Raw genomic sequence first — 13,867 nt, 5'->3', positions numbered from 1 at the left:
CAACCTAGTAGGGTGTCCCGACCCGCGGGATCATCAATGTAGGCCCTAGAAGAGGGAGTGGGAACTCGGGGGGACAAGAGACACGAGAAATGGAGACAAGACAGTATCCTGATCAAGTCTCGTTTATTGGTGGCAATGTAATGCCTTATATAGACCAGCAAGGGTGGAGGTTGGGCCAGGGCGATGATGGTGGCCCTGCAGTGGGCATGGCCAGGTAGGTATTGGTTTCTTCGGTTGGACGTCATGTTGCGCCTGCACCGTCGCTTGGTAATTTTCCCGGGTGCAGGATGGCGCCTGCGCTGTAAGTTGATCATTTTCCTGGGCGCGGGAAAATAGGTGATGAAGAACCCGGAAGAGCGCCATTTTGTACTGGCGTATGAGACAGCAGAACAAGGAAGAAAGTAAATCTAGGGAGGAGGCATAAAGTGGAAATGTATAGAGCTCAGGTGTCAGTCTTCAGTTATAATCGCTATGGCCGGGCCACGCAGCTCCGGACAGGTCCCCCTTTTTTATTATTTCATGATGAGAGATAGCCCCTCGGGAACTGCGCCTGTCTTAGGTTGGGTCAACTCATCCCCACCTTTTAAGCCCGTCATGGGATTAGGCAGCAGCAAGGGCAGCCCTCTTGTCTTAGGCTCAATTGGGGGTGGTGTCCTCTTACCCGTCATTGACTGTCCAGTTCAGCTCACAGGGGAGGTGGTCTTATAAGGGTGGATAAGACTCACCATGTTCAGACATCTCAAGGCGATGATAATGGACCTGTATAGGCTTGGCCTGGAAGGCCTCGATTTGTCGTCTGACGAATGCCATAAGCTTATTAAGGATTATAGGCCCAAGAGTGAGAAAGAGTAGAAGGGTAAGTAAAGGACCTAAAAATGGTAGGAGATAAGGGAGAAGTCCGTGGAGTCCAGTCCAAAGCGGATTGGCGGCCAGGTCATTTCTGCGTTTTTCTAACTCTTCTTGTAAGGTCTTTATTTTGTCTCTAACGATCCCGGATTTGTTAGCATAAAAACAACATCTTTCCTGTAAAGCCAAACAGATCCCTCCCTGTTCTGTTGTTAGTAAGTCTAGACCTCTTCTATTTTGGAGAACTACTTCAGCTAATGAGTCTACCTGATCTTGTAGATCTTGTATAGTACTGGATAAGGTTTGTACATCGGAAATTAATTGATTGGATAACTTAGTATATTGCGTTAGTGAGACTCCTAGGCCTGTAGCTCCTGTTGTAAATGCAGTGGTGATTCCCAGTCCGGCCAACAAGGGAATAAATTGTATGGCCCGTTTTGGTCTATATATAAAATGCTCAACAGCGGGGATGGGGATAGGTTCATCTCCAGGGATGATATCAATGTCAGGGAGAAGAGTGGCTAGAACACAAAGCCCTGTCCAATTTGTGGGTAGATAAGTATATGCCATGTTGTTTCCACAGAGGAAAACCGAGCCATTTATAGCACACAAGGGGCTGGTGATATTGATTATGGAGGTACAGTTGTTGAATACAACGTAGCCTAGATCGATTTCTTCAGTGCTATTGTAAGAGGGTGAAAAGAGGCAAGAAGAATTAGAAAACTTCATTGGTTGAACTAAGAGGGGAGAGATAATTGGACAGGAGTTATTGACCAAGGACTCACCTGAGTAATTGACATAGGATAATGAAAAGTTAGGTATAGCGAGAGGAGTAGGGGGACCCATTTTTAAACAAAGCCAACAATCGTGGGCAAGGCTTGTATTGGACATTTGAAGTAAATTATAAGTGGCATTAAGGATATCAAAAGTTTGAGCATCGATCATAAGGTTATCTCTAAACTTAGGCAGGGCCAAAGGGTGATATTGAATTTCAGGATACAGGGCTTTATGAATTTCTTCTAGTTTTTTCTGAACAGTTTTAATTCTTGTGGTGTCTAATGGACCTCCCCCATCAGAGATGTGGATAGGGGCTGTAGTGCTCCAGCAAACAGGCTGTCCTTTTTGGCCGTTACAAGGAGATTGTACAAGTTTATTGGTGGATCCTAATACTTGTACGTCACTGGTACCTCCAGTTTTTTTTTTAAGTAACGTAGCCGTATAGTATGTTTTATTGCCTGATTTGCATTGTTGATATGAGGTGTAGCAAGAACTATGTACAGAGGACTGGAAAGAACTACAGAGGCATTCTTGGAGCGGCCCGCTAGGGGAGGTGTCTCTTGGGGTTGACTTACATTTCCATAGCTGGTTTGGCATTAAGTAAGCTGTCTTGCCCGAGCAAGTCACTTGGAAGATTCTGTCTGACGGAGGTTCAGATACTTGTCCCCCGCCGCAGTCACAAGGCTGGCCGTGTTGCTTTTGTATTAGTTCTATTGCTCTACGAGGGTCATCAAAACCTGCATAGACTGTCACTATGTTATATAAAATGATTATTTTCCAAAAGAATCTCATGTTGGGCTTCATTTTCTGAAAAACAAAAGGGAAGAAACTTCTCAGGGAGGATTGTTTTCCCTGGATTGACAATGGTTATGATTCATTTGTCTTACCAATCTTTCGGGCAGCCATCTGGCTGCATCATTTTTTTGTGAGAAAATACATACTGAGCCTCTTCCCCAAACTAAAACTGGGTCAGGGCCATGCCATGAATTATCGAGTGGATCTTTCCATTTAACCATTGCAAACTGTTTTTGAGATTCAGGATGCCAGAAACGGTCGGCAGCAGATTTTCCGTAACTGTACAAATTTAAAAAATTAAGGATAAAGAGGGCATGATTAAGTATGTTTCTGGGGGTACCCTTCACGGGGTACCAGCTCCCCCCTTTTATTTTTTCGATAGTAGTTTTTAATGATAGATGGGCCCTTTCTACTATACCTTGTCCTTGGGGATTGTAGGGAATGCCTGTGATATGTTTAATTTGTAGGGTGTTGCAGAATTGTAAGAAAGTTTTGGCTATGTAACCAGGACCGTTATCTGTCTTAATTTGTTTGGGTATACCTAAGATGGAAAGGCAATGTAATAAATGAGTTATGACATGTTTGGTGGCCTCTCCTGTCTGGAGAGTTGCAATAATGAACCCACTATAGGTGTCTATGCATACATGAATATATTTTAGTTGGCCAAATTCTGAGTGATGTGTAACATCCATTTGCCAAATTTCGTTGGGGATGAGTCCTCGAGGGTTAACTCCTAGATGAGGAACAGGTAAATAAGTTATGCAGTTGGCACATTGTTTAACTATTTGTCAGGCTTGTTCTCTAGTAATTTTAAACATAAGTCTTAAGGTCTGGGCATTTAAATGATGTATGGCATGTGCTTTTTGTGCTTGTTGTAAATTGTCTGTAGTGACTGTGGCTATGGTTTTTGTTGCCATGTCAGCTGTTGAATTACCTTGTACTAAAGGTCCCGGTAATCCTGAATGTGCTCTAATATGTCCAAGGAAAAAGGGAGTAGTCCTTTTTTGAATAAGTTGTTGACATTGTAGAAATAGGTTAGCTGTGTCTGAAATATGTTTAATTTGCGGCACGGTCTCTAAGAGGGGTATTGAATGAGCCAGGTAGGCGCTGTCTGTGTAAATATTAAGTGGCTGACCAGGGAAAGCTGATAATACTGCAATTATGGCTTGTAATTCGACTAGCTGAGCTGATGTATAAGTGGTTTGGAATTTGACAACTGTATTATTGTAGGTGTAAGCAGCGAGTCCTGTGGAAGATCCATCAGTGAAAATTAGTAATGCGTCATTGAGAGGTTCCTTACTGGTAATATGAGGAAATACAAATGCATGAAGTTTGCAAAATCGAATGAGTTTGTTAGGTGGGTAATGGTTGTCAATTGTGCCAGTGTAAGAAGCGCAAGCAATTGGCCAGGCTTCTGTATTTTGTAACAGCCAATGGATGTGTGATTGAGTGTAGGGCTGTATAATGGTAGAGGGTTCTATTCCAAAGTATTTTCTACTGTTTTCTCTTCCCAAGATAATTAGATCAGCTATGGCATCATAATAAGGCAACAAAACCTTTTTGGGGGAGGAGGGCAGGTGTACCCACATAATGGGATTGTTTTGCCAGAATAAACCAGTAGGGGTTATTGCTGTGTTAAAAATAATGAATATTAATGGCTGAGAATAATCAATACTGGTAACAAATTGTGTTGTAATGGCATCTTCTACCCGTTGGAGTGCCGTTAATGCTTCTTTGGAAATGGACCTGGGGGATTTTGGATTAGAGTCTCCTTTCAATATATCGAAAAGAGGTTTTAACTCTCCTGTGGTAAGTTTTAGGTATGGTCGAAGCCAATTTATGTCTCCCAGTAATTTTTGGAAATCATTTAAAGTTTTTAGATGGTCACGGCGTATAACGGCCTTTTGATTAATTATTTTGGGTCCGTTAATTTGAAAACCAAGATAGGTATATGGATTTTGTAGTTGTATTTTTTCCGGGGCTATTTGCAGTCCGGCTGTTGTCAACTCTTGTTTGAGTTGGGCAAAGCACTGTAAGACTTGTTCACCAGTCTGTCCTGCTATTAAAATATCATTCATATAGTGTATAATATACATTTGTGTCCATATTTTTCTGACTGGTTCTATAGCAGCGGCTACATATTTTTGACATAAGGTAGGACTATTGGCCATACCCTGAGGTAAGACTTTCCATTGGTAACGTTTCATTGGTTGTTTAAAATTTATAGATGGAAGACTAAAGGCAAACCTTTTCTGATTAGCAGGATGAAGGGGGATTGTAAAGAAGCAATCTTTAAGGTCAATAATGATTTTAAAATATTTTTGAGGAATTGCAACTGGTGAGGGCAGTCCCGGTTGTAAGGCACCCATAAGGACCATAGTGATATTTATGGCTCTTAAATCTTGTAAGAGTCTCCATTTGCCAGACTTTTTCTTAATAACAAAGATAGGTGTATTCCTAGGGGAATTACTTTCTGTAATATGTCCTGCTAGCAGTTGTTCCTGCACTAACTGTTGGGCAGCACTTAGCTTATCATTAAGTAAAGGCCACTGATCAACCCAAACGGGCTCATCTGACTTCCAAGTAATAGGGTCAGTGTACTTTTGGGGTGCAGGTATGTCAGTGGCCTGAGTTAAAAATTTCCAAACCCCTTTTTATCAAGTTGTCCTGAGACTGGTATAGGCTGTGGAATACGGTTTTCCTTTTTTCCAAGACCTTTACCAGGGGTGTATCCCTGAGTTAGCATTTGTGCAGTAACTATATCATTTGGGCTGCACATTATAATTTTCATTTGGGAGAGCAGGTCTCGTCCCCAAAGATTAACAGGTAAGTGAGGGATGATAAATGGCTTAATGAGGCCTGAATTGTTTTCTTTATCTGTCCATGTTAGGTATTTAGAACTTTGTTTAGGATTACTGCTTTGTCCAATTCCTCTCAGGTGAGTTAAAGTCTCTGTGGTAGGCCAATGAGAGGGCCAATCTTCTTGTTTAATGATGGTTACATCGGCCCCTGTGTCTATTAGCCCAGTAAATGCCTTACCATCTAACCATAAGGTTAGAGAGGGTTTTTGATTTGTAATTGGTTGCACCCAATATATATCTGACGATCCAAAACCTTTTGTATTCCTGTTAGAGTGTTGGATATTATTATCTGTTTTAACTAAGGGTAGCAAAACTAACTGTGCTATTCTCACCCCTTGAGGGACAGTAATAATGTTGTTAATAGCTCTGGCCATGATTTTAATTTCTCCTTCATAATCATTATCGATAACTCCAGGGAGGACTTGTAAACCTTTCATGGTGACACTACTTCTTCCCAAGAGTAGCCCAAAAGTGTCAGGTGGTAAAGGCCCATATATTCCTGTATTTAAGGTTTGTGGTCCCATCTCAGGTGTTAATACTGTGTGGGAGGTGGAACTGAGGTCCAGTCCTGCACTTCCTGGGGTTGCTTTACTAAGTTTTGAAATGGATTGTTGCTGCTGGCTGGAACAAAGCTGACCGCCCCATATGCTTGTTTTGGGGCCTGGGGCTGGCCCCTCACCCCGTTTCCCTGCTGAGACGATAAAGGATTTCCTTGACTATCAATTTTAGATTTACATTCGTTGGCCCAGTGCCTTCCTCTTTTACACCTTGGGCAAAGGCCTGGAATTTTTGTTTCTGGATTTTTATTTTGATTTTCATGGCAATCTTTTGCAAAGTGTCCTTTTTTACTGCATTTAAAGCACCCCCCCTTTATCTTTGCCTTTGTTATTGAGGAAGTCTCTTACTGTTTGACCGCTAAAGGCGGCGGCCATTGCTAGACCCTGTTGATATGAGGGCCCAATATCTGAACAAAGGCGAATATATCCTGTTAAATCTGTTTTCTTTTGATAAGGTCTGATTGCCGCTTGGCAGGCGGGGTTGGCGTTTTCATATGCCAACTGTTTAACATAATCTACACCCGTTTTTGCATTTCCAAAAATTCTACCTGCCGTAGTCATGAGTCTGTGTACAAAATCTGAGAATGGCTCATCCGTTCCTTGTTTGACTGCCGTGAGTGAGGCCCCTGGGTCTCCTTTAACTGGGAGTTTCCTCCAGGCTTTTGTAGCAGCTGCCTGGATTTGTGAAAACAAGCCAGGATCATATAGCATTTGGGCCTGAGTGTCTGCATAGTTACCTGAACCGGTTAACATATCAAAATCCCAGCCGTTTCCTGCCTGTTGGTTTCTTTTAGCTGTGTCCCTACAATTTTCAGAAAACTCTGACTTCCAAATTAAATAATCTCCCCCGGAGAGAACTGCCCTAACTAAGGTATTCCAATCTGCAGGGGTGAGCCAGTTATTGGCTACAGATTCCACTATTGCGAGAGTATATGGAGCCCCATATTGAGAAGCAGCAGTTTTTAACTCTTTTATGATAGTGAAATCAAACCCAGTATGATGTCTCCAAGCTTGTCCTTGCCCATCTGTGGTTTCCGTAACTGGGAAGATGTCTTTGGGGGAGGAGTCTTCTCTATGTTGGCTAGCAACTAACCTTCCTCTTAGAACATGCTGTCCAGGCCACTGAGGTGGGCGCAGGGAACCCTCCATAACGTCTGGGTTGGGTACCTTTTTATTTCCTGTTTTTAATTTTTGGAGCCTAATTATCAATGATTGATGCAACTCCTCAAGTTTAATTTGTTCTTCTAGTTGAGCAATTTTTTGTTTTAATTCTTCTTTGGGATCTACTACTGCCATAACAGTGGGTGCAGAAGCCCCATTACGTGTCCCATTATATGGGGGCGGGCGTGAAGTAAAGGAAGGCCAGTCGGGGTTATGATATTTAGCCGCCTCTTCCTCTAAATCATCCCAATTTATGTTTAATTGATCAGGCTTATTAGTTTCTTCCTCTTTTTGAGGTGTTTGTAAAACCGGATATTTTGTTTGTTTGTTTTTGTGTAATATTTCTTTATCTGTTACAAAAGGAGACTTGACTCCCTCATCATCACTCTCAAGGGAAATGAGATCCTCCTCCGTATCTTGCGGAGGCTTTGTGAGGTTAGAGCGGGAACTAACCTTTAGAATATGTTCTGTTTGAGCGACCGTGGCCATGACTTGTGGATCGGCTTCCTTTTTATCTATCAAATCTTTAATGAGATTCCAATAAGAGAAGGCGGTCACAGGAATTTTTTCTGGCCCAAAAGCATTATAATAATCTTGAAAACAATCTCCTACTCTACGCCATCTTTTAATATCAATAGTTCCTTCCTGTGGAAACCAAGGGCAAGTGTCTTTTACAAAATCAAAAAATTTAAACAAATCATTACTTTTAACCTTTACTCTTCGTATCTTTAAAGCCTCTTTTAATTGTCCTACATAGATTTGATGTTGACTTAATCCTTGTCCCATTTCGGACGCGTTACTTACCTTCGATTCTGATGCAGCAGGTTCCCGCGGTGATCGGAGGAGTTTAGTTTCACCTTGACGACGGTCGACCGTTCTTTCGCGTCCTCTTCCTCACGGAATCCCTCGTTTCCAGGTTCCACGTTGAGGCGCCACGCGTCCCGACCCGCGGGATCGTCAATGTAGGCCCTAGAAGAGGGAGTGGGAACTCGGGGGGACAAGAGACATGAGAAATGGAGACAAGACAGTATCCTGATCAAGTCTCGTTTATTGGTGGCAATGTAATGCCTTATATAGACCAGCAAGGGTGGAGGTTGGGCCAGGGCGATGATGGTGGCCCTGCAGTGGGCATGGCCAGGTAGGTATTGGTTTCTTCGGTCGGACGTCATGTTGCGCCTGCACCGTCGCTTGGTAATTTTCCCGGGTGCGGGATGACACCTGTGCTGTAAGTTGATCATTTTCCCGGGCCCGGGAAAATGGGTGATGAAGAACCTGGAAGAGCGCCATTTTGTACTGGCGTATGAGACAGCAGAACAAGGAAGAAAGTAAATCTAGGGAGAAGGCATAAAGTGGAAATGTATAGAGCTCAGGCGTCAGTCATCAGTTATAATTGCTATGGCCGGGCCACGCAGCTCCGGACAGTAGGGCAGGCCAACATTCAAATCCAGGAAATACAGGGAACGCCCCAAAGATACTCTTCGAGAAGAGCAACTCCAAGACACATAATTGCCAGATTCACCAAAGTTGAAATGAAGGAAAAAATCTTAAGGGCAGCCAGAGAGAAAGGTCGGGTTACCCACAAAGGGAAGCCCATCAGACTAACAGCAGATCTCTCAGCAGAAACTCTACAAGCCAGAAGAGAGTGGGGGCCAATATTCAACATTCTTAAAGAAAAGAATTTTCAACCCAGAAGTTCATATCCAGCCAAACTATGTTTCATAAGTGTAGGAGAAATAAAATCCTTTACAGATAAGCAAATGCTTAGAGATTTTGTCACCACTAGGCCTGCCTTACAAGAGACCCTGAAGGAAGCACTAAACATGGAAAGGAATAACCGGTACCAGCCATTGCAAAACCGTGTCAAATGTAAAGACCATCAAGGCTTGGAAGAAACTGCATCAACTAATGAGCAAAATAACCAGTTAATGTCCTAATGGCAGGATCAAGTTCACACATAACACTATTAACCTTAAATGTAAATGGACTAAATGCTCCAATTAAAAGACACAGACTGGCAAACTGGATAAAGAGTCAAGACCCATCAGTCTGCTGTATTCAGGAGACCCATCTCACGTGCAGAGACATACATAGGCTCAAAATAAAGGGATGGAGGAAGATTTACCAAGCAAATGGAGAACAAAAAAAAAAACAGGGGTTGCAATACTAGTCTCTGATAAAACAGACTTTAAGCCATCAAAGATCAAAAGAGACAAAGAAGGCCATTACATAATGGTAAAGGGATCAATTCAACAGGAAGAGCTAACTATCCTAAATATATATGCACTCAATACAGGAGCACCCAGATTCATAAAGCAAGTCCTTAGAGACTTACAAAGAAACTTAGACTCCCATACAATAATAATGGGAGGCTTCAACACTCCACTGTCAACATTAGACAGATCAACGAGACAGAAAGTTAACAAGGATATCCAGGAATTAAACTCATCTCTGCAGCAAGCAGACCTAATAGACATCTATAGAACTCTCCAACCCAAATTAACAGAATATACATTCTTCTCAGCACCACATCGCACTTACTCCAACATTGACCACATAATTGGAAGTAAAGCACTCCTCAGCAAATATACAAGAACAGAAATTATAAGAAACTGTCTCTCAGACCACAGTGCAATCAAACTAGAACTCACGACTAAGAAACTCAATCAAAACCGCTCAACTACATGGAACCTGAACAACCTGCTCCTGAATGACTACTGGGTACATAACGAAATGAAGGCAGAAATAAAGATGTTCTTTGAAACCAAAGAGAACAAAGATACAACATACCAGAATTTCTGGGACACATTTAAAGCAGTGTGTAGAGGGAAATTTATAGCACTAAATGCTCACAAGAGAAAGCAGGAAAGATCTAAGATTGACACTCTAACATTGCAATTAAAAGAACTAGAGAAGCAAGAGCAAACACATTCGAAAGCTAGCAGAAGGCAAGAAATAACTAAGATCAGAGCAGAACTGAAGGAGATAGAGACACAAAAAACCCTCCAAAAAATCAATGAATCCAGGAGTTGGTTTTTTGAAAAGATCAACAAAATTGACAGACCGCTAGCAAGACTAATAAAGAAGAAAAGAGAGAAGAATCAAACTGACGCAATTAAAAATGATAAAGAGGATATCACCACCGACCCCACAGAAATACAAACTACCATCAGAGAATACTATAAACACCTCTATGCAAATAAACTGGAAAATCTAGAAGAAATGGATAATTTCCTGGACACTTACACTCTTCCAAGACTAAACCAGGAAGAAGTTGAATCCCTGAATAGACCAATAGCAGGCTCTGAAATTGAGGCAATAATTAATAGCCTACCAACCAAAAAAAGTCCAGGACCAGATGGATTCACAGCTGAATTCTACCAGAGGTACAAGGAGGAGCTGGTACCATTCCTTCTGAAACTATTCCAATCAATAGAAAAAGAGGGAATCCTCCCTAACTCATTTTATGAGGCCAACATCATCCTGATACCAAAGCCTGGCAGAGACACAACAAAAAAAGAGAATTTTAGACCAATATCCCTGATGAACATTGATGCAAAAATTCTCAATAAAATACTGGCAAACCGGATTCAGCAACACATCAAAAAACTTATCCACCATGATCAAGTGGGCTTCATCCCTGGGATGCAAGGCTGGTTCAACATTCGTGAATCAATTAACATAAGCCAGCATATAAACAGAACCAAAGACAAGGACCACATGATTATCTCAATAGATGCAGAAAAGGCTTTTGACAAAATTCAACTGCCCTTCATGCTAAAAACCCTCAGTAAATTCGGTATTGATGGAACGTACCTCAAAATCATAAGAGCTATTTATGACAAACCCACAACCAATATCATACTGAATGGGCAAAAACTGGAAAAATTCCCTTTGAAAACTGGCACAAGACAGGGATGCCCTCTCTCACCACTCCTATTCAACATAGTGTTGGAAGTTCTGGCTAGGGCAATCAGGCAAGAGAAAGAAATCAAGGGTATTCAGTTAGGAAAAGAAGAAGTCAAATTGTCCCTGTTTGCAGATGACATGATTGTATATTTAGAAAACCCCATTGTCTCAGCCCAAAATCTCCTTAAGCTGATAAGCAACTTCAGCAAAGTCTCAGGATACAAAATTAATGTGCAAAAATCACAAGCATTCTTATACACCAGTAACAGACAAACAGAGAGCCAAATCAGGAATGCACTTCCATTCACAATTGCTTCAAAGAGAAGAAAATACCTAGGAATCCAACTTACAAGAGATGTAAAGGACCTCTTCAAGGAGAACTACAAACCACTGCTCAGTGAAATCAAAGAGGACACAAACAAATGGAAGAACATACCATGCTCATGGATAGGAAGAATCAATATCGTGAAAATGGCCATACTGCCCAAGGTAATTTATAGATTCAATGCCGTCCGCATCAGGCTACGAATGAGTTTCTTCACAGAATTGGAAAAAACTGCTTTAAAGTTCATATGGAACCAAAAAAGAGCCCGCATCTCCAAGACAATCCTAAGTCAAAAGAACAAAGCTGGAGGCATCACGCTACCTGACTTCAAACTATACTACAAGGCTACAGTAACCAAAACAGCATGGTACTGGTACCAAAACAGAGATATAGACCAATGGAACAGAACAGAGTCCTCAGAAATAATACCACACATCTACAGCCATCTGATCTTTGACAAACCTGAGAGAAACAAGAAATGGGGAAAGGATTCCCTATTTAATAAATGGTGCTGGGAAAATTGGCTAGCCACAAGCAGAAAGCTGAAACTGGATCCTTTCCTTACTCCTTACACGAAAATTAATACAAGATGGATTAGAGACTTAAATGTTAGACCTAATACCATAAAAATCCTAGAGGAAAACCTAGGTAGTACCATTCAGGACATAGGCATGGGCACAGACTTCATGTCTAAAACACCAAAAGCAACGGCAGCAAAAGCCAAAATTGACAAATGGGATCTCATTAAACTAAAGAGCTTCTGCACAGCAAAAGAAACTACCATCAGAGTGAACAGGCAACCTACACAATGGGAGAAAATTTTTGCAATCTACTCATCTGACAAAGGGCTAATATCCAGAACCTACAAAGAACTCAAACAAATTTACAAGAAAAAGACAAACAACCCCATCAAAAAGTGGGCAATGGATATGAACAGACATTTCTCAAAAGAAGACATTCATACAGCCAACAGACACATGAAAAAATGCTCATCATCACTGGCCATCAGAGAAATGCAAATCAAAACCACAATGAGATACCATCTCACACCAGTTAGAATGGCGATCATTCAAAAGTCAGGAAACAACAGGTGCTGGAGAGGATGTGGAGAAATAGGAACACTTTTACACTGTTGGTGGGATTGTTAACTAGTTCAACCAATATGGAAAACAGTATGGCGATTCCTCAAGGATCTAGAACTAGATGTACCATATGACCCAGCCATCCCATTACTGGGTGTATACCCAAAGGATTATATATCATGCTGCTATAAAGACACATGCACACGTATGTTTATTGCGGCACTATTCACAATAGCAAAGACTTGGAATCAACCCAAATGTCCATCAGTGACAGATTGGATTAAGAAAATGTGGCACATATACACCATGGAATACTATGCAGCCATAAAAAAGGATGAGTTTGTGTCCTTTGTAGGGACATGGATGCAGCTGGAAACCATCATTCTTAGCAAACTATCACAAGAACAGAAAACCAATCACCACATGTTCTCACTCATAGGTGGGAACTGAACAATGAGATCACTTGGATTTGGGAAGGGGAACATCACACACCAGGGCCTATCGTGGGGAGGGGGGAGAGGGGAGGGATTGCATTGGGAGTTTTACCTGATGTAAATGACGAGTTGAAGGGTGCTGACGAGTTGATGGGTGTAGCACACCAACATTGCACAGGTATACATATGTAACAAACCTGCATGTTATGCACATGTACCCTAGAACTCAAAGTATAATAATGAAAAAAAAAAAAAAAGAAATCACACATCAGAAAGTACTTTCTCAGAAAGATCCTTTCCAGTATTTTTCTGAGAATATTTCCCTTGTCACCATAGCCTTCAATGCAATCCAAAATATCCCTTCTCAGATTCCCCAAAATCAGTGCTACCAAACTGATTCATGAAAAGGCTCGTGTAACTCTGTGAGATGAATTAACACATCACAAAGCAGTTTCTCAGAAAGCTTCTTTCCAGTTTTTATCTGAGGGTATTTCCTTTGTCACCATAAGTTTCATTGTGCTCTGAAATATAAGAATGCAGATTCCAAGAAAAGAGTGTTAGCAAACTGCTCAATGAAAAGAACAGTGTAACTCAGTGAGTTGAATTCACACATCACAAAGCAGTTTCTTAGAAAGCTTCTTTTTGGTTTTTGTCTGTGGAAATTTCCTTTGTCATCATAGGTTTCAATACACACCCAAATATCCTATTACAGATTCTTTTTAAACAGTATTCCCAAACTACTGCAAAGAAAGAATCATGCATGTCTGTGAGATGAATTCACACATTGCAAAGCAGTTTCTCATAATGTTTATTTCTAGATTTTATCTGAGGATATTTCCTTTGTCACCATAGGCTTCAATGCAATTCAAAATATCCCCTCTCATTTTCCCCAACAACAGTGCTACCAAACTGATCCATGAAAACAATTGTGTAATTCTGTGAGTTGAATTCACACATCACAAAGCAGTTTCTTAGAAAGCTTTCTACGTTTTATATGAGGATAATTTGTTTTCACGATAAGCTTCAATGCAATCCAAATATCCCTCTTCAGATTTTCTAGAAAAAGTGCTACCAAACTGCTCCAAGAAAAGAATAGTGAATCTCTAGGAGATTAATTCTCAAA

At 41.2% G+C, this 13,867-nt stretch overlaps 1 protein-coding gene across 2 annotated transcripts; it reads right to left on the bottom strand.

Annotated features, from left to right (window-relative positions):
- Window positions 1–659: 659 nt before the first annotated feature.
- On the bottom strand, window positions 660–8,458 carry LOC140712988 (syncytin-1-like). 2 transcript variants are annotated; one of them, XM_073021900.1, is made up of 2 exons: window positions 7,802–8,458; window positions 660–2,430 (listed from the first exon to the last, which is right to left on the bottom strand). In XM_073021900.1, exons 1-2 carry the CDS (start codon window positions 8,233–8,235, stop codon window positions 2,424–2,426), a joined length of 441 nt encoding a protein of 146 aa, XP_072878001.1. In that variant the 5' UTR covers window positions 8,236–8,458; the 3' UTR covers window positions 660–2,423. The 2 variants fall into 2 exon arrangements, with proteins under 2 accessions (XP_072878001.1, XP_072878000.1); XM_073021899.1 differs by having other exon boundaries at window positions 7,802–8,450.
- Between the last annotated feature and the right edge of the window lie 5,409 nt (window positions 8,459–13,867).

Source organism: Chlorocebus sabaeus, chromosome 12 (genome assembly GCF_047675955.1).
Source record: "Chlorocebus sabaeus isolate Y175 chromosome 12, mChlSab1.0.hap1, whole genome shotgun sequence".
Classification (NCBI taxonomy): domain Eukaryota; kingdom Metazoa; phylum Chordata; class Mammalia; order Primates; family Cercopithecidae; genus Chlorocebus; species Chlorocebus sabaeus.
This window is presented reverse-complemented; position numbering and strand designations above follow the sequence as displayed.

Coding starts and splice junctions, on each gene's coding strand:
- LOC140712988 (XM_073021899.1), bottom strand. CDS start 2,427: ATGAAGCCCAACATGAGATTCTTTTGGAAAATAATCATTTTATATAAC.